The following is a 22266-nucleotide window of genomic DNA, read 5'->3' on the forward strand; positions in this document are numbered from 1 at the left end:
TAATGAGTCAAAATGCCTTTTCATTACAAAAAGGCAGGCTTTGAAAAGGATATATGCTTTGTAAACATGTCACTTTTGATTAAACTCCCAGTGAAATTGATAAGTTTTGAAGTTTGTATGCTAATTACATTTCCTGACATTTTATTTATTTATTCATTTATTTATTTATTTAACTGCTGAATTCACCTATAACTCTGCTGCAGTCCAAAACTGTGCAGTCTTGGGAGCCCTTGCACACACCATGGTAGGCAAAGCTGCAGTGCTAGAAGGACTACAGGGACATCAATTGTCCCAGAAGATGTGGCAACTCTGGAGTAACATCTGCAGGTAAACTGCTATAGGTCCAGATTTCACCTACATTTCTGTTTTGGGCAGCTGCACAGACCCTTAGGTACCTCAGTTCTGGAAATATTCTATTGTCAGGTAGCAGTCCCATGGCTAAGCCTATACTAGTAAATGAAAAGTGAGAGGGACTTTCTCTGTGGCATAGAAACCATCTGGCAAAACCCCACTCTGATGATTTATTTATGCATTTAATATTATGTAATCTGCTATGTTCTATTGAACTTTGTCCTCTTCCAACAGAGGGTAACTATGTCTAAGCTGCCTTCTTTGACTGGTTACTAGCCTGTTCTAGTTCCCAAAATGTGCCCAGGATCTGTTTGGAGGACTGCTGGTAAGAAGGATCCAAAACTTCATCACAGATGCTTGTATTCAGTCTCACACACCAGATCAGCATTAGAAAACTGAGGATAGCACTTTCCCAATATTCCACTAGCTGTATGGTCAAAAAGACATTTCTTTCATGGGTTTCTGTTAAGGCTGGGGTCACCTTGTTTTCCTAGTTGTGTCAACAGGTCTTTTCTTGGAAAACTAACATCAGAGATGTTAGAGAAACAACTGATGGAAAGCTTAGCAACTGCTGACTGAAGCAAAGATGACTAGGCACTGACTCACAATGCATGAAGAAATAACTGCAAAAGTGGTCAGCCTGAAACTCCTGTACAGCAGAAACCCAAAGAAACATATTTCTCTCCTGACATAAAGCCAAATTAAAATTTAAAAGGTTGAATTTCTAAGTTCAAATTTTCTTTAAAGACATGCAAATGATAGGATTCAAGGATAGCCAAACATTCCTTACAATCTGTATTATGTAGGATGCCAGACAAAAATGATCCAACCATTTTCCTCCAGCTCCTAAAGTCTCTGAAATTCCACCACATCATCCTGGAAGTCTATTCAGAGTTCACAATCCTCTTCTTTCTGTTAAAGCAAGCTCTATCTCAGAAAAGGAGGATGAGATATGGTAGTGGAGAAAGAGATAGCTATGAAAATCTAACTCTGCCATGAACTTCCTCTGTGAATACAGCAGGACATTTGGAGGGTGATCTACCTTTCCCTGTTAGACACTGAAAAGCTGAGCTAGTCTGAGTTAGTCACCTTGTTCTCAAAACAGTCTGTGAAGTCACAGGGTGACTTGTTCTATGCATTCTAGATATTTTGATAAAATGAGAAGACATTGCCCTCTGGAGGTGCCTTTCTCCACTGGCCCCAGATGGACTCCAGGAAGTTTGGATTTTCATTCTGGGTGACTGAGAGGAAGCTCTCCTTTATGCCTCCTTGTCTGACTGAGCTACTCATCCTGCAGAGTAACTAAAAGAGGGTCTAAGAGAGCTTCCTTATTTGTCCTATCACTGGTTCAAATCTACTGGCTAAGCACCCAGAATGAAAAAAGTACCTTTATGTCTTTTGTTATCATCTGTTATCAACCATTTTCAACCATTTCTTGTACAAAAATAAGAAAAACACAAAGTTTGCAGCTGTTTTTCAGCCACAATGGTCCTCAGTTTGACTCTCAGTCCAGTTGTAAATATACCTGTGTCAATGCCAGGGAATTAATGGAAGTTCCTGCATGAATGGGAATAAGAGAACTACACTTGTTGGACAGAAGACATGGTCAAACCATAAGCTTACATAATTTCTTCTGTACTTAGTTTCAAATGAATGAAAAAAAAACCCAAAATTTTTTCTTTGAATTGAAAATTAACTAAAATATAAAGAAAGAAATAAAAACTTTCAAATGTGACATTATTATCAAAATGCAAAATATCTTTTGGGTATCAGATACTTTTTATTGTGGATTGACCTTGTGTTTCCATGTAGGCACAATCATTTATTATCATCTTAAATTTAATCATTCTCAAGAATAGCAAAAGAACTTATTTTTCAGAATTTATTCTATCACAGAAATTAGTAACAAGAATACTGAAATTATGGTGCAGGCTTTTATAGACAAACTTGAATTGCATGCAACAACAGGACTTGTTTCTGGGGAAATTCAGTCTGGGGAGTTGGTGAAACTTTCTCTTACAGAGAATTCTTCCCCTAGTGCTCCAGCCTCAGTTTACTCTGAAGTGAATGAACAAACCTAATAAGGTACCAGGCTTCTTTCCACCTGACAGGTTACACATTTTGCCCCAGCAGATAATGCAGAACGTATTTATAGAGCTTTAGAGAGGATCTTAAGGAATCCAGAAAGCATACTCGGTGTTACCTTGCTAAAAATGAGTCTTTAACATTATTAAATACATTTCAGCTGAACTTGGTCAAGTCACTGGTCTAGACTTTCTTAAGATTCAGAAGAATTGAGTATTCTGGTGTCATATTCCTTACTGTAATATTGATGCTTATGATAGGTCAGATGAATTCTGCACTCTAATACCACCATGTCTTTCCACTGGATATAATAATGCTCTTGCCTCCAGCCTAGACATCTAATATTAGACAAATAAAATCTCCTTCACAGCCAGGAAGCCAAAAAAAAAAAACAACAACAGTATTTCAAGGCTAGCCAGAGCAACTCCTTCACTAAGATATCCAAAATAACATACAAACCAGAGAGATCTAAAGGACTAATTTGAATTAACACCACTCCACTGCCATGTAAAGACTAATGTACTGTTGATTATGAAGTAAATGCAAAACCTCTTCTAGTTACAAGCTGAGAGAGTGAACACTGCTACTGGGGTGAAGGGAGGTCTCCCCAGCACCCACCCACATGACATCAGTTGAGAGAAGATCCATTTTCTCCTTTAGCACCCTCCTTGTCCTAACTTGTCATTTTCAGAGGCATAAACAGAAAAAAAGACATTCTGGCTAGACAGGCTCACACTGTGAGCATGTACAGACTGGCCAGGATTCTCTGGTGCTGCAGAAATGTGCTCTGACCTCTCCTTCTTTGCTTCTGAATGATGTGCTCTATCAGGGAAGTTTTCTGTTTATTTGGAGTAGATACTGCTGCCAAGAGCTTGTGAATAGGGAAAACACAGTCCTCTTGGGTCTTCATAGATAAGGATGTTATCTAATCATTTTCTTCCTCACCTCCCTAAGTGCACAGCTGACAAGATCCAGCAGGCTGTTTTTCCCCAAGACAGAATATTCTGCAGTTCAGGTTATGGCACAGTAACCCACAGCAATATTCTAAGGCTCAGCACACTATTTGATTTACACAGAGTGTGCACAAATGGGCTGTAGGGCTGTACTCCCAGTTCTGTATGCACAGCAAATCTTTAAGAACTGGAATAAACATGACTCACTCAATTGCAATAGCACAGTGTGATAGAAGACACTAAAGGAAAAAACATGGCAAGAACAAAGGGCAGAAAAACAAGCAGCTCCAAATCAATAGCTTAATAAAAGATGTCTTTGAACTGAAGCCACAGAACTACTTTTGTTGCTTGGTTGTTTTGCTGTTCTTATTCTCAGATCTCTCTCTGGCCTAATTAAGAAAGAAACATGAAAAAAAAATAAAGTTAAATGTAGCTACTGACTGCAATCCAATACCCTCAGTAAGAATACAGTTTCTAACACGACAAGCAAATCTTTCCTGAAGGAAGCTCCTTCTTTCCATGTCTTTGTCTTGTTGCTTAAAAAATAAAAATCACATATTTGGCTGGCAGGTAACTGCTTTACAATACTAATAAGTTATGTACTTTCAAGTTTTAGATATCCAAACAGAACTTACATCAGTAAAAAAGAGTGACACTCTTGTCAGTATAATTCATTATGCTGTAGTTTTATTTTCTCTTTCTTTTGCTTACTACAATGTACTCTGTTTTCCAAGGTAAACTGTTATGACTTAAAAAGATCTATTCGAAAGACAGCGAATAAAAGGCAACAATCAAAATTAAACTGTGTCTCATATTTCTGCTAGAAGAAATGCAAAAATTACCATCATAAAGGTTCAGGTTGTGCTGTCTTGGTAAAGTCTCTTTTTCCCCTCTCTATACTTCCTTTTCTGTTTCTTTTACAATCATTAATTGTTGATACCTGAAGTATGTAAAAGAAATTAACTTTGTTTGCCAAACTTGTGCTTAAAACTCATGATTTTTAGTTTTGTTTGTTTTGATTTAGGGAGGATGGGAAGAGTGGGTTAAGTAATGTTTGTATTTGAAAAGTTTATCATGTGAAGGCTGAAACATTTAGAGAGCCTATCAACAGAAGAGAGATTGCCTGAAAAATTTTCAGTGGAAAACATAAAATCAGTGAGAAGCAATGTATAGGATGGAATTTTGATTAATTTTACCCTTATATAAAGGATACATATTCATTAATTCCTCTTCCCTCTGTTATATTCCATTTTTCTTGAATGAATAACCTAATTATTTTTGAAATATGAGAAACATGTGAAATTCCAGATAATTAGAAAAGAGGAAATAGGTAACTTTAGTTTCCAAGAAAACAAAAGTGATTCTGCCAATCTTTGTACAATATATATGACATGAATATCTTATTAGAGAGCATAAACATTAAGAAGCAAAGCACATATTCAAAAATTTTGAGAGAATAAATCTTTGGATGTGAAGAAGAAAAAGATGTTTTTCAAAATTCAACATATTACACCATACAGACACATTTGGGGTTCTTTTACAGGACTACAAAAATCCAGTATAAGAAGACTATAAGGTTCACCTTTTTCTGAAAAATTTTGCACCAAGGCTGCTTGATAGAGACCTACAGAAATAATTCAGAATGTTGCAAATGTGAGCATGAAGTGCAATATACACAACAATTAGCAAATATATATGGCAATGAACCAAAACTTCCAAGTACCTCTCTATCATACTAGTATTGCTTTTTTAATATCTTAATTGTGATCAAGCAACACAGTCTTAAGTGACCAGATCTGCAGACCAATAAGTATTAAGGGAGAAAATATATATATTTGGCTTTAATTTTGGAAAACTAATAATGCTTAAAGTGATCTTACTGGAAACTGACTGGCTATTGTAGTATTACCTGTTTTTTATATATGCCTCTGGATTTTTTTTTTTTTAAATATACTGATTTTTTACTTCAACAATTAAAAATTCACTTCCTATTGAAGGAGTCATAGGGAAATATATAGCATGATTTAATGTGTCTTTGGTAAAAGGAAAATATACTCAGAGTGACAAAAAATTACATATAATTGAGATAAAAGAACAAAATTTAGGACTAAGAAATAAAACTGGAAGAATACTCAGAAAATCCCCAGAACAAAATTTTACAGTGACTCAAATGTGAGCCAGCCACTGGGCCAATGTAGAGATCAGTACAGATTTTGAGGGAGGGTCAGACTATGAAATCCACTGGATCAAACACCTTTGCAGAAGTGTCCATTTGGGATGTTTTAATTTAGACTGAATAAAAAGTAAGGAAAATTTCTCAGATAAAGATACTACCTTATGACAGATGATAAAGAAATTAATTGGAAGAATGATTTTTTTTTTTTAATGAGGGTTTTTTGCATTAGGCTTTGTGACCCTTAATCTTTTCTAGACATCTGAATTTCAGTTTTGGAAGAAAAGAAGTAATGAAGACATGTGTGTCTTAGTCCTGGATTATTTATTCATATACTTCCTGTAATTAAGCAGAGGCTTCCTCATCTCAGACAATGTGGCAGCAGAATAGTGAGTAGAATATAAATTATAGTTCAGCTCTTGGGATTAGTGGATTCAACTATGCAAATAAAAAAAAATATGAGTTTGCAACATCTGCTAAAGATTAGCTAAAGATTTACAATACTTTTGAAGCATCTTACTTAAAACTGACATTCTCATTTCATCTTGATAAAGCAATGTAAAACATATTTACTTTAAAAATTGGAAAAAATCACACATTGTCTCAGAAATATGCTAGCATTGAGCAAACAAGCAGCTCTATTACATCTATAAACATACACATCTGACTCTACCTCAGCAAATGTTTGCATTTAGCTCTTGTTAGGTCATTCTTTTCCACTGATAATTACATCTTCATGCATGGGCATCCCACCAACATGCACAAGGGGCCATAAAATGCTTCACTGTACACAGAATATATGGGCTATAGAACTGCTTATTTTATTGTATTTAACACAGAAATGTCATAGTGTCCAGTGAATCTCCTTCCCTTTCTCTACAGACACAGCCATGTGATAACGGCACCAAAACCAAAAGTCCTTAAATTGAAACACTGAAGTGGGTTTGTGGAATTTTCACTCAGTCTCCTGGTGGCATTGCTACTTCAGTGGCTCACTGAAGCAGCCTTCAAGAAGGCGCTGCCCAGATCTTTGGGAAATATACTGAGATATTTGTATATTGCAGAAGCAGAAAGAAACGAGTCAAATGGAAATTGTGATATTTAAGAGAAATAGGATTAGATTTGCTGTTCCACCTAGATAATGCTTTATTTCTTCATTCCTTTTGGTGTTTTTTCTCCTGTGCAACCAGTACTCAGCCAAAGAAGAATGGGAATATACAAAACCCTTCCCACAATACTCACTAGTAGCTTAGACAAAATTTATTTGGATTATGAGGAAGGATTTTTGGACCTTTTTAAACAAAATAGCAAAATAGCTTCTCTGTGAGATCATCCCTACTGCTGCTGTCTTCTGTGGGAGCTTCCATTGTGCCTCTGATCCCTGTGAGTACTATCAGTCTGGGTAACAGGGACTCTCCTGGCTCTGGATTGTACAATGGTTAGACAAACTGTCCAAAAGCCTCATTTTTCAATATATGCTCAGGTGATGTGCCAAGAGTAGCCCAGATTCTGCACTCATTCAGAGTGGAACACAGCTGGAGTAATTCTGCTGAAACAGATGATGTTATGCCACATAAACAAGAAAGCAAAGTAAGGTCCAGTGATTAAGATGCATGAAAGGATTTATGTGAATGCTTGCCTAGGATTTTGTGTTTGCTCTCAGATATCACCAGTATCAACTGCCTACTATTACTCAGCCTGACTAGGAAATCTAGCTTCAGGAAGTGTCATTCCAGGTTCTTCTGCTGAAGATTAAATGGTTGTAAAGAATATCAAGATAAGGATAAAGAGAAAAAAGGGTGCCATGAATATCTGAGTGGAAAGAATTTAACAGCTGCAGAGCCATGGAAAGAAGAAAGAGCAGAAGGGTCACAGTTGTTTTTGAGTGTGAGGCAGCTGGACTGCAACTATACAAATCCTATGACCTATAGAAGTCCTATGATCAGAAAAAAGCAGCACTCAAAATCAACTAATACTTTTCTAAACATCACACAGATATATTTAATTAAGCAATAAATAACAATGAATAATTTTAAAATTATACAGGAAAAAATTAAGAATTAATCTATGTGACAATTTGCACCTTAATCTGATCATTCAAATTTCCTGCATAGTGCCACTGGCTAAAAAAAATGTGTTGCATACTATATTTTTTAAAATATGACTTTTAAATATATGCTGTCTGTATTAATTTAAGAGAACAGTAATTCTAACAGCATTTCCTTAGAAGAGTTTCAATGTATAAGGATTAGTGAAAATATCAGTAGTTGATAATATTTTAACAGGTTTATTTCTATGGCAGGCATTTAACTGAATTTCTTACTACCACACATAAATCTATGTCCATTATCTTTGTCATTATGTGATGTCAGCAAATTATGAACTACTCAATAAAAATTTTTGTTGGAACTTTAAGGTTCTGAAATAAATTATTAGCTGCTGGTTATAGGCACATTGAACCCTGTTTGTGAGATATGGGTCAAGAACTTTCATTATGCTTATTTTTATACAAATTACATCTATTTTTATAATAAATGCTTTTAGATTAAATCCAGTGCTGTGGTACATATTTTAGTACCTTGTGACAACATTTCTCCATGTTTAGAAATAGCAGAAAGTTTAAAATTCACAGATGTAAAACATGCATAGATTTTTATAAGGAATATAAGGGTTACTTAGTGATGTAATAAACATTTTGTTAAATCTGGGGGATAAGAAATGTCAAGTGCTAGTGGAAAGCAGAGGTGGCACTTAAATCTATAAACTAAATAAACATTTTAAAATTTCATTGATAAAGAAAACCACAAGAACTGCTGAAACAGTTCAGCCAGATTTATGCTTGTCTGTGTCCAATAGTTTTATGATTGCCCAAGGAAATTAATGTAGTAGTATGTAACTAGTATTGTATGCATTGTATGCAACTAGCAGTGGAGGGGAGAACCTGGAGATTCTCACTGAAACAGCCTAAAAACTGGGACATTCTCTATTGCACAAAAAATAGACTCTGCAAGAAGCTTCACTAAGTTTTATGCATTCTGTATTAAATGTATTATACATAATGCTGGAAAATTATTCAGGTTGCGCACCAAATATTTGAAAGTTAGGAACCATCAGAATTAACTGACCATGTCATCTTTATTTCCCTATATCTGGCTATTTAATGATCTAATTACATCCTCCTGCTCAAGGGACCCCTTTTCTTGTCAATCTTGTAGAGCTGTTAAGTGTATGACAGACATGAATAATTCAACTGACTTCAATAGTTTACACACATTTACACATTTGTAATTGCTTTAGCAAATGAGGGTTGCATTATAGGATTCTGAGGATGCCCAGCAAACAATGCTGATATTTATTTTTTGCCTTCAGAATACACCTAGGTGCCTTCTAAATAAAGTCAGGTGTCTGGCCTCCCACTGAAAACTCCAGTCAAAAGAAAAATTCTTTTCTCTTATAGTCAGTCATTTGTGCATTCTCAGTAAGCCCTAGAAACACCAGTAACTTTACCATACTCACAGTCCAAACTCTGTGACATGTAACATAAGGATTGACACTTTGAATTTACAATAATAATTCTGTGGGCTAGAGAACTGATGATGCTGTGGTATAGATTCAAAAACTGCATTTGTCTCAGCTCTAAAATGTTGTTCTCTGATTATTTATAGAGGCTGTTACAAGGCATGAATTTTTGCCCTGCCATAGAATGGAGCTACAGTGAGTCTGGGAAATATATGCAAACATTGATAAACTCAAGACAATTCAGTTGAATTCCATCCTAAAAGTGATCACTTTTCTTTACATCATACACATTATGTCCTGGTCAAGTCACACAGGTATATGAAGTTATCTTGTGCACTTCTTATTCCTAAAATATAAAAAAGGACCTAATGGGGACAATGGAGCAAACAAGCCAAATGGATACAAAGAAACAGAATAGTCCATTTACAGTCAGACTGCATGGAAAGAGCTATTTAGTTTTTCCATAATATGAGTAGCCTGCTAACTCTGGCTACACTATCACTTTGTACAAGTAGATTTGAAATTGTCTGTAACCTCTAAAACAGTCCCATATACCTAGTTACATCTCAGAAATTCCCCAGGGTGATTTATTCCAATTCTAGGCTTTTCTGGGAGAATACCAGAGCATTCTGGGTTTTGGTCATCTCCTACAGTATAATCAACACTTATTAATAAGGTTTCATGAGGAATTAGTAATTTAGAGTAACTCTGTGCTGTAAAGTATCCCAAACTGGGTTCTCCTATGCAAAAGGTTTGAAGGAGGAAAAGAACAAATAAAATCTGAGGGTAGAAAAAGGAAGAGGGGTTTTTCAGAGTGATGGTGTTTGTCTTCCCAAATCATCATTATGCATGATAAAGGACTTTGCTGGAGATGGCTGAACACCTATCTGCCAATGGGAAATAGAGAACGAATTCTTTATTTTTCATTTCTCTCTGTTCAATTGTATTTATTTCAACCTATGAGTTTTCTGACTTCTCTCCTAATTCTCTCCCCCATCCTGCTGAGGAAGGAATGTGCTGGTAGCCACATGGGGTTGAGCTGCCAGCTGGGATTAACCAATGACATTCTTTATCCAAGTGCTTTATTCAGGGTGCTGGTGGATGAGAGACTGGACATGAGCTGGAAATGTGCATTTGTAGTCCAGAAAGCCAACAGTCTCCTGGACTGCATAAAAAAAAAACAAAACAGTGTGAACAGCAGGTCAAGGGAGGTGATCTTGTTCCTCTACTCTTCCCTTGTGATTCCCCATCTGGGGTGCTGTGTCTAGCTCTGGGGTCGTCAGAACAAGACAGAAGATAGTCTATCTGTGAAGATAGTCAGAGAACTGAAACACCTGTTCTGTGTAAACAGGCTGAGGGAGCTGGGATTGTTCCCCCTGGAAAGGAAAAGGCTCTGGAGTGACCTTACTGTGCCCTCCCAGGACCTAAAGGTGGCCTACAAGAAAGCCAGAGAGGGACTTTTGACAAGGGCAAGAAATGATAGCACAAGGGAGAATGGCTTTAAACTGAAAGGAGGCAGGTTTAAAATACATATTAGGATGAAATTCTTTGCAGTGGGGCTGGAAAGGCTCTGGAACAGTTTGCTCAGAGAAGCTGTGGATGCTTTATGCCTGTAAGGTGTAAGGCTTTATGCCCTACACCTGGCATCCAAGGCCAGGTTGGATCTGGCTCTGAGCAACCTTTTATAGTGGAAGGTGCCCATGGCAGGTTATTTGGAGCAGCATGATCTTTAAGGATCCTTTTAATTCAAACCATTCTGTGATTCTATAGTAATTACCAAAATTCTCAAGGACACAGTTTGAAAATCAACTTCAAGGATGACCTTCATTCCTCATGGGGAGTTTGTCATTACCAGGTTTATGAATTTGTGTTTAAACTGCCCTCAAAACTGATGATTTTAAGATACTTCATTTACTCACCTTTGCTTGCATTCTGAAGGAAATACAAAAATGATTACCCTCAATCAGAAATATCACTTCCAGCTCTAGGACTGAAGCAACAAACTCCAAAATGGAAAGACTGCCATTTGATATAAATTGATATCATTACATCCACTTTAATGAAATACTGCTTTTGTAGCAGTATTTTTTTTCTTCTTCTTTTTTTTTCTTCCTCCCTTTGCAAAGATTTAAGGCATCATGGCACATATCAGTGTAGTGCTCTATGAGATTACTGGGACTGCATAGCAGACAATAAAGTTGAAAGGGCCTGTGTGATGATGACCTATCTGCAATCTGCTCTGTACATCATTCTCACTGATGCCCGAACTTGCTCATGAGACTCTGAAATGTTCTGCTGACTTTTTAAATTCAAAAATTACGTATTATAAAACATTATAACTTTCCTGCTTTCAAGAAGAAAAAAAAGGAGAGGAAAAAGAGAGAGGAAAAAAAGTGAACAACAAAATACTTCTGGACAAAGGGAGTTTAGATATACAATGATGACTCACATGTAAGATTTACAAACAAAAACAACACATCTGTGCAATACATCTTCAACTAATAGCATGAATTTGGTGAAAATACTGCAATAGCTATTAGAAAGGGCTTTAAAGGAAAAGGACAGACATCACTTGACAAAGCAATGAAATCAGCATTAACTAACATAATCTTTCCTGAGAAAAAAGATATCCCTTCAGAATGATCTCTAAACAAAGTCAATTATTTGAAAGAGTTAATAATAATTTAGTCTCTGAAGCACTACAGTTTTGATGTAAAGACCACTATTAGAGTATTTCCTTATCAATGAATGCTGCCCTGACTAGAAGTACAGAATTCAGGATTTGCAGTTCAGTGTAGCTTGAAAAATAAATTAAGAACTTCATAGCAAAATCAGAAGAAAACCTGTAATTAGAGCAGTCTTCAAACATACTTGTTTAACCCTCACTGTTATGATTACAATAAGAATCCATTATCATCATGTTCCATATTCTTCCTTCCTAATATTTCGTATTAAAATGGATGTTATGCCATGTTAACTTAGCTTAAAACAAAAAATCAACAGAATGCTACCTCTTCATTTCCTTTTTTAAAAATAAAGCTTACAATTGGTGGTTTAGATATTTTACCTTATTCCTATAGGAGAGTAAGGTTAGATTATGAAAGGAGGGAGAAGAAGATAAAGAGAAGAAGATGGGGAAGAACGGGAAAGGGAAAGAAGACAAGGAGAAGGATGAGAAGGAAGAAGGTATGATGTACCTCCAAACCAGCATCTGACCCTGCCTTAGCAGGATAAATCACTTATAAAGCTTCATTAGTCTAAGTAAAACTAAAGATTAGATTGGTGCAATTTCAGCAATTTTAAAAGATTATTAGAAATAGTAAATCATAATATTCTCATGACTTATCTCTTCTTGCAACAACCCCCCAAGGAATGTCTCTACATACAGCCTTCATCCTCTCCTTCAGACTATGAAATTTTCTCTGCTCTTCATTGAGCAGCCACAGAGGGCACGATGGGATCTCCATGATAGAAAACACAAGGATAAATTGATATAATTAAACCCAGGAAAGACCAACTCGAAACCTGAGAGAAAGTAATGAAATTCAAAGAAACTCAAAAGGTGCAGAAATAAATGCAAGGAAATTTAGACTTTCCGAACAACATGATTTTTGCCAAAGAAATCCTGCCATTCTCATCTGCTAAGTGATAGTCTCAAATTGCTTTTCAGTTTCAATAATCCCCAGAGGTTATCCTGAGCTTCAAGAACTCTGAGTGTTCCCTGTAAACTGGCAGGGAAGGCTAACACAGATGCTCATTTAAGGACCTGTGTAACTGGACCTTGCAGTCCCCTCTGCTAGGCAGTGTCCCAGACACAAGACACATGGGACATGTGAACCTCAGTTTCTAATTTAATAGTGCATGAATTCTTCCTTGGGCAAGGAAACTGAAATACAGAGAGGCAAAAGAACTGTGTGTAGTTCAGCAACTTGGTGAACAACATTAAAATAGAAAGAAGGAATTAATTTAATTTCTATTTCAACTTGGACAACATGGAGTGTTTGTAGAGGAGGATGGTGCCAATATAAAATTGTTCAGAGGGAGGGAAACAGAGCATCTTACTGCCTCACTCTTGCCTGAGCATCCCTGAACAGCTGTATTTTTGTACTTTGCTGATGTCACCTCATGACTCTTTGATCACTATATTTACTTTTAAAAATTTATATTCTAAATGGATTTTATACTTCTTCCCTGAGCACACCACGTGAGGTGAATGGCACAAAAGTCAGCCAGGATCCATTTTATTAACTGATGCAAAGAGATTAGATTCTAGATATTAAGCTTGTATAACGAGGCTCTGTTTGTGCCCCAGAGAGTTTCTGAGCCCTATTGTTCTGCACTGGAAACAGAGCAGACACTTGATACTTATTTTTTCTTTTCCATGGCACCAACTACCAAAACCATAATAAATTACTGTTTATACTAATGGTATTTTTGTATATCTTATTCTAAATTAGATATCTTTTAAATTGGAATTATTTTAAATTAAATATAATTTCAAATAAGATATAAAAACACTAAATACTGGAAAGAAACAGCCATCTGCAGACAGTTGCTAATTCCATGGCTAGTTTACTGTTTTCTTTCTTCCACAAAAAAAAATACATTTTAGGATACATTACCTGTGTGTACAATTTGGGCTGCAAACTGGAAACTTTAAACCCTTTAAAAATTTGTTTGTCTCACTGCCTTGATTTAAAAAGCAAAGCTAGAATTTAAAAATATAGTCCACTGAGAACCATTCTGAAGATATTAAGCAAAATATATGGGTAAACTTTTCCAGGAGTGTAAAATGTGTGTTCCTCAAGGTTTTCTGTTTTTAAGATAAGGTAAAAACTGATCCCTGTCTCTCTGCTCACACAGCTTGAGAAATTGAGCCAACAGTGCAGGGAAATTCAGCAGAAACACTGCATCTGGAGTTGGCTAATCTGTTGAAATCATATATGATTTCTTAATTATCCTATTTTTACAGAATTCAATAGCATGTGAACTTACAAATTCTCAGTTTATTATATATTCACTGAAAAGTGTCACAGCTTCCATTTAATAATTAGAATTTTCACAAGATTTCTCTTCTGACCAGCAAACCTTGATGATTGAGGGGCTCACCTCACAGCTGTCAACTTATATTTTGATAAGACAGAACCAGTAAACCCAAAAGGATAGCAACAGAAATAATGATCATGCTTTGTATCAGGAAGATATGTTCTTGCAAAATATGACATTTCTTTAGCTACTCTCTCTTAAGCCATTGTAGGAGTTCAAATGTAACTTATAAATAGGTTAAACACAAGTGATATTAATCCCTATTTAGAGAGCAATAGAAATTTATTCAGATTCATCCAATTAAGAATGCATTGCTACTGTCTGATTGCTGGTAGAATATGGGTTTTCCAATATTCCACCCCTTTGCCACAAAGTCCCCTAATTCAAACACCCTGTCTTCTTCAAAGCCAGAAAAAAAAAAAAGTGGTTCATTTTTTAAATTAATAACTATTTTGAATTCTGACCACATCACCTATATGATAAGGAAGATCCAAAAAGGAAATGTACAAAAACTGCAGGTATGGTGAGGGAGGATAATAATTCCCTATCTTTTGGGAATTCAGATTGGGATTAAGGCCACAAATTCTCTTTAGAATACCAGAAACACCACTTTGACAGCAAGGGAAATAAAAATTTGAAAGATAAATAGCTCCATCAGCTTCAAATCTGTAAGCCTATATGGAAATATGACAATCAATGAATAGTAAGAGAAGATCAGAGTTTGGCTGAATAGTCAACAAAATTAATACAGTTAACAAAAAGTCACCATTTCTGAATTTAATATTTTTTCTTACTTGCAGTCTGAAAAAAACATACAGCATTAAGTACTGACACTACTTTTGAAATGCAGTCTAGTAATATTTTTTCATCTTAAAAATTTCATACTTTTCAGCCAATAAAATAAAAAACCAGCCACACTCTTAAACTAGTAAATGGAAAGAATTATCAAAATAGACTGAATGTGAATGTGAAGGTTAACTTGTCACGGTGAGTGAAGTGAAAAATTCACTCCTCTGCAAAGAAAGATAAGCTTTGGCCTGTGTGGCATAGATGGCTAAAATAAAAAGTTTGACAATGCTGATGATCTCTTTTCAATGATTCTGGACCAATGGCTCTGTATTTCTATTTATATACAAATCAAAAATTTCAGTAGCATTGAGAGATTGTATGCAGAATGATTATTACTAAATTATGAGTAGGATTAACATATATTCACAAAGAATATTATAAAATGAACTTCTATTTTGGTGACACCATGCTAAACATCACTGTTTTCATTTTAATAAAATTATTATGACCTGGTGCAAAAGTGACAGGGGCTCAGCTGCAAAAAAACCTGCAAAGGTAATTTATTGTGGAGGAAAAGTGATAAAGCATAACAAACAAGAACACCTTAAAGTAACATCATAAATATTGCTGGCATCACATTGTTGAATTTTTTTGCTATTCTTGTCTTATTCTTGTTACCACAAATAAATATTTATTCTAGGACACCAGATGTCCTCTAGATTTTCATGTAAAAATTTGTACTAGGAAGATACTTGAAGGTGTGGATGAAAAAGAGTGAATTTACATTTTTAACCAAACTTCTCAAAATTAAGAAAATATGTCAGACTTGTGCCTATACAATTAAGAGTGCCATTCTCTGGCACTGAAAATTACCTGTGTACACACGGTTAATTTCCTTTACCCTCCAAAAGAGAGCAGCAACCTCCACATTGCCCACCAGGACTGATCCTAGACCTGTGGTAATTCCCAGCCTGCATCTGGGAATTGCAGTGGAAAAGGCTGGGTGGCAAGGAAGCAAATATCTGCCAGAAATGACAGTGAGGATCTAACAGCAGGAAGGGTTTTGGCACTGTGCTCATGTAATAGTGCCTCCAAGGTCCAGTTCAGTCATACAGAAATGTCTGTGTGGAGACTGCCCATACAACTTTGGAACATTTTCCCAAATCTCCCATTATGTGCATCTTCCTCTCAACCAGCCTGCCCAGCTTGATTCACACTGGAGGATGAATATTGTGGTGGGACACAGACAGTTTATTTATGAAAGAGATGGAATTACAAACTCATATACTCCTATACGAGTGTAGGAGTTTATAATTCAAACTCAAATTCACTGTTTGAATATTTACAGAGGGAAAAACTTTCAGCCTAAGCAGTAACTTAACATTCACAACTTCTTCCAAGAAGACAACTGAAAGTTGCGTGTAAGCAGCTGATATTCCCATGCTGTTTTTCACATGTAAAATAACACAAAGGCCAGATCATGGTTGATATACATCAAGGGTAGAACATGCAGAGAGAAAGAACTTGAGTGCATGAGGCTGCCAACAAATACTTCTTGGGCAAAGCAGTCCTCATTCTTTCCTGAATCTTTTGAGAATGTAAGTGACCCAAGTCCCCAATACTGAACTCAGATGGGAAACAAGAGTTTGCCTTCAAACAGATGCAAACCTTTTTATCTTTTCACATTAATTCAATATGTCACTAATTTCTAACAATAATAAAAAATGGAGTTGTGGCATGAGCATTAGTACCTCATGACCACGCATAAATAAATCCTAGCCTATTAAATACAAATTATGAACACATGACATATATACCTAGAAAGCTGAAAAAATTAGACTACGTCTCCTTTTTAATTATCTGCAGACAATATGCAATATTTTATATTTTTTAAATAATACAAACAAGGTAAATTGTAAAAAAAGAGCTCTTTCATGATGTCATACCTTTAAAACTTGATTTTTCTGATGATCTTTATAAATATATTTCTATATACCAATATTAATTTTGAAAATCTATAAATTTACAAATGTACTTCTAAAGTTCATAACTAGTTCAATTAAAAAGTAAAATGTCTACACCCCTTGCAAGCAGACAAGATTTTTCTCTGAAAAAAATCTGAGAGACTCATAAGCAAAACAACATTGCAAGCACTACCAGAACACAACAGAAGATTTTGTACTATAGGTAAAAAAATGGTTGTGTGAAATCTGAAAGAATTTACCTTGACAAGAAATCTGTGAAGGTGAGACGTACTGGATACCCATGTCGTATAATTTTGATCATGTCTAGGACACCAATATACTGCAGTTGAGCAGACACATAAAAATTATCAAAAGTATCTGGCAACTTGTTGTTATTAGGTTTTATACAATGAATGCAATGTGGTGTGCAATTCTGCAGCTTCCCAATAATATCTGCAAGTGATTTCTGGGGGAAAAGAAAACAAACAATTATCAAACATTCTTGTGCAGCTAAGATTCTTGTTCAACACATATGCTATTCCTAACTTTTTACCATCATTTTCTCAAAAGGATTGACCATGTCATGCAAGTGATTTTCTCAAATAAGATTTTTCTTTTTTCCATTGCAATCTGCAGAGGGTAATCCTGCCTTTAAAACATCTGGAGATTCTTTTAAAAATTTCTTTCCATAAGATGCTCACTGACCCTGAGCTGTATTGCCACAGTGGTTGGGCCCCCTCGTTCCAGTCTCTGAAGAAATGAGGATGTTCCTTTCTTTTTCAACAGCTGTGGAAGAGAAAAGCACACACAAAGCAATTTTATCTCAAGATGGGCTTTACACCTTTATTGTCATTGTTGCAATTGACTAATGAAGGCAATAATTTGTAAAAACACTGTGCCATAGACAAGGATTGAGTTTCACAAAGAAATGGGAAGTGGATAAATATCCTCAGGTATTTGCAGAGCCATGACAGGTGAGTAAGTTCTGATTTCAAAAGGCAGCTACACACATTATCAAGGTAATACACCTTTTACAAATAACTGGGCAAATCAATATGTTTTTGAACTCTGTGGCAGAAGCAGGACTTGTGCAGTTAGTATCCTCAGAGTCCAGAAGTAGCATAATTCTGTGACTCTGTAAGAAGGTGGCTTATGTCTTTGGCAGATGTTTAAGTCAGTAAATTTAAGAGCAGAGCTAATTTAAAAAAATCTTGACAGCAAAGCAATAATATCAATATTTTTAAAATCACTTCTCATTTCTTCTTGTACATGTGAACACTGTTAAACTTTTCTTTTTTAACACATTTTCACCAATTAGTGAAAGAAATATTAATAAGTCCCTATCTCATTAGAACCAATGTTAACCCATACATCAGAATTGGGAGGGGAGAATGAATTTTTTTTTTACAGCTCTATTTCCAATTTTTGAGGCTAAAGTGGCAATAATCATACTAAATATAGTGGTCCCAGAATGTAGGGTCTTTCGTCAAACTTTCTGTAGAAAGGTTGGCAAAATTATTGCATTTCAGGATTTGGCAAGGCTGTGAATTTAAACCCCCTTATCAATGACAGCCTCTTCACCTTTGCCTCTCCACTGACTTTCTTCAGTCCACTTAGCCCATAAAAATCCCTTTCTATTGAGTCAGCATGTTCTGGACTACTCCTTTTTTTCCACTTTTATCAAAAAAGTGTACATCTTCTCAGCTTGGCCCACTCAAGCCAAATGGCATTAAAAATATTGTAGAGCAAGCAATTTTCTACTAGCCATGCTAAACTTTGGAGCTCTTTTTAATTTTACTTACCAGGATGCAATAAGATTTTAAAGGCAAATTCACCCTCAAGTTTAAAGCTAAAATGTTAGAGAGATCTGCTTGTTCTAGTTTTTCTCATAAAACAAATCACTAGCATGCCAATGACACTTTTCAGTTAAAGTTTACAATATAACTGAATTAAAATAACTGAAGAATAAAACCAAAAAGAAGATTTTTCTCCATTTATGGATAATGTTGTCACCCCTTCTTCTCAATATTTAAATCAATAGTTCAAGATTGTTTCCTGAATTAGTGGGAGATCCAGGAACAGCACTACAGGTGCTAAAATTCCTGCCTGCTCTCCCATGTTACATATGACTTCCCAAGGGAAAGAAATACTTGTTTCAGAATGAAAGAGTGAAAATGAATGAAAAATGAAAAAAAGAGAAAGACAAAAAATTAATTTAATTCAAACTCTCCAAATTTGGACATCTTTAATCTTCAGCTATGGGCTAAGGGAAAAGACTATATCACCCAAGCTGTACCTGTCTATTACCCTCTAATAACACAGCTTTACATTGGAATACCTTGTACCTCTAATCTACAGAAAAAAAAAAAAAACAACATACATGTATTTTTGTAATCACTGTTAAGAAGCTAAAATCTCCTCAAAAATCTCTAAAGACTTCTGCTGTATAAACTCTGAAACAATCCAATTCTTTCAAAGTAACTGAGGGGAAGACAACAGAACCAAAACATGCACCAGGATAAGATTAGAGAAAAAAAAAGTGGAGCAAGAACTGATATAAGCAAGAGTCGTGAGAGTGTCATTGAAGGTTTATTTTATTTAAAAAGGTGTCATGATCCTCACAAGTCACAGAGGCTTGAGCTGGCATCCCCAAATTCCTATGACTCCTTCTGTGCTCCAAACTTCTGCCCAGCTAACAATCTGTTCATATCTATCTTAGAATGGATGGATTGCTGCCTTGGATCCTGCCCTGCCAGCATGAGTTCAAAGAGGCAGACTATCCTGACTTGAGCCAGCATGCTCAACATCAAGGAGAGTCATTTATGGAAAGGCAAACAGATACATGGCCACACGTAGAGACATTTATAATGTATAACCTGGCAATTAGCTAGGATTGCAGTGACAAGATGAAAGGGGAGGGGACTCACAACTAACTCCTATTTGACTTTAACTTTCTCTACTTCCCTTCCCTGGATATGGTGGAGTCTAGATGACTGACCACACACAGCATCATCTGTACCTTCCATTGCATGCTTCCCACTGCCTACAGTATGATGTATGTTCTGACTCAAATTTCAGGTATAAAAGCAATGTCAGTCTCTGCTTGATAATGCTCCTCCTTCTCCCTGTCTTCTATTTTTTTTTCATTCTCTTTGTTGCCTTTAACTTCTGGATAAACTCCAATAAAAATACAGTGGTTACGATTTTCCAACAGACAATAATTTTAATTTTAGGCTGACAAGAAAAATCCCCTTACACTGCATTTGCAATTACAGTAATAAAATAACAAACCCACATTTTTTCAGTCCATCACAGCACACGTTCAGGACTATACTGAAAAAGGGAAGGAATTATTTGGGACAGCACAATTACAGATGTGGTTTTGATCCACAACTTAGAATTTAAGCACTTACCTACTTCCAGCTCCTGCACTGAGTGCCTATTTCAAAAAAACAAGTGCTGCTTTTCAGTGGAACAGCTTAGATTCCTAAAGTTCTGCTCCAGTCCTGCAGGGCAGCACAGTACCTTGCTCAAATTCGGCCACCTTAGTATTAACAAAGTGTTCTGTCTCACCTGCACAGCTCTTCTCAAAGCCTGTGTTTGAGAAGCAAAGCCATCCTTGTCTCTGCAGACAGAAGAAGGATGAAGTTCTTTCCACCTTCCTAATAACTAAAAGTTCACAGCATTCTCACCGAATCTGAATTTTTTGACTTCAGAGATCATGATTCCCAAGGGAACTGAATGTCTTCTGTCTCTCAAGAGAGTAACTACAGGTTAAAAGCTACTCTGGACATTCCAAAACCAGTCTAATTTCAGAGATCCCAACTGTGCAGTGTTTTGCCCTGGTTTGATTAGGCTTCTAACTCAGATATGCTTTTCATACTTCCTCCCATGTATGAGACTAGGATCTTTTTCACATCCTTAGGAAGCTTCCTCTAGGAAGCTGTTACTACAGTGAAAAGGCACCAAAAGGCACCTTGTATTGCCTCAGCTGTTTGCTAAATATAGCCTTAAACCAACACCATTCATTCAACTTAAATTTTTCCACTGAGATTACTGACAAGAACAGTAGTTAGGAATTATGCTGTTATCAGCAGGGGGACTATAAGGAAAGTCCCATTGCTATTCTATGGATGTGCAGAGCCTTCCACAATGACACATGAGAGCAGGCTCCTTAATCCCATGACAGAATCAATTTTATGCAGCTGTAAACCAAAAATAGAGTTGTAAGGCTCAAGAAGCCTGGTGAGGCAGCTGATGTATTGTGAGAAGTGCATGCTTCATTTCTAGAAGGCTAAATTCCAAAGCTCTGTTATGAATTAACTCAGTAAATCACATTATTTCTTTTCAAGAGAGATGTTTTGTGTGACATGAACAATTAATTTTCTGATAATCTTCAAAGTTTCTCCCCTGCTCCCCTCTCTTTTTGTTTTTTTGGGGGGTTTGTTGGTGTTTGTTTGGGTTTTTCTTTTAACTATTTTGTCTGACTTACTTGCAGAAAAAGAGGTAAGTTCAGAAATGAGGCACGTTTGATTTGATTTGATTTCAAATTGACTGGGAAAATTTTCATGTAAGAGACCACCTAAAATAATTATGTTGGCCAAAATTTACATTTTGTTCTTCATCCAAACCACAGAAAACTGTATTTAGCAAACCAGAAATCTTCTTGTGTTGCCATAAAGACATTAAAACTTTATTTTTACATTTCCTATGTCTTAATTTACTCAACTATTCATCATAAAGTCTTCCAAGGAGACAAAGAAAAGAAGTTTTCCTATACAGAAAAAATCAGTAAGACTGCATTCCCTGCTAATAAGCCCTGGAACCAGGCAATCATGGAATAATTCAGGCTTGAAGGACCTCGTCATCTTATTTGACCTTCTGCTCTAAGAGTCCAAGAAAGAGATTCTTGAACCAGAATTATTAGTGTTCATAAATTAGAACCTTTTCTCACTTTTGCTGCCTTAGTGTTGATACTAAGTGCTAAATTATTTTAATAGCATAATGACTACAGAGAATGAAGCAGAGAACAAGATGATTTCAGAAATGACAAAATAACAGAAAAATCTTGAAGGATGAAAAGAATCCTAAATTCTTACCTTGCTGAGTTCAATATACTTCTTTGCTTCTCCACTTGCACAGGTTACAGATGTTTTTTTACTGAGCAAAGCTGCTTTACACCCTTTGATTTTAAGGGAATGATATGGAGGAATAAGTGATCCAGTTTGTGTCAGCTTGGACTGGAACAATTGATTAATGACCACGTTTTCACTAGCTGGAAATAAAGAAAGAAAAAAAAAAAAACAAAAGAAATGAGTGAAGGTAAATATAAGATATAAAATTATATATACTGTATATATCAAGTAAAAAGACACACAATAGGAGA

At 35.9% G+C, this 22266-nt stretch overlaps 1 protein-coding gene across 1 annotated transcript in view; it reads right to left on the minus strand.

The window, feature by feature from the left end:
• MYO16 (myosin XVI) overlaps positions 1–22266 on the minus strand; it is a 353826-nt gene that overhangs the window by 63734 nt on the left and 267826 nt on the right. Inside the window, exons 25-27 of the mRNA XM_079322616.1 lie at positions 21980–22155; positions 17586–17666; positions 17141–17346 (exon numbers count right to left, since the gene is read on the minus strand). Of these exons, the coding sequence (XP_079178742.1) occupies positions 17141–17346; positions 17586–17666; positions 21980–22155 (463 nt within the window). The remainder of the gene's footprint in view (positions 1–17140; positions 17347–17585; positions 17667–21979; positions 22156–22266) is intronic.

This window comes from Erithacus rubecula, assembly GCF_903797595.1.
Source record: "Erithacus rubecula genome assembly, chromosome: 1".
In the NCBI taxonomy this organism is placed as follows: Eukaryota; Metazoa; Chordata; class Aves; order Passeriformes; family Muscicapidae; genus Erithacus; species Erithacus rubecula.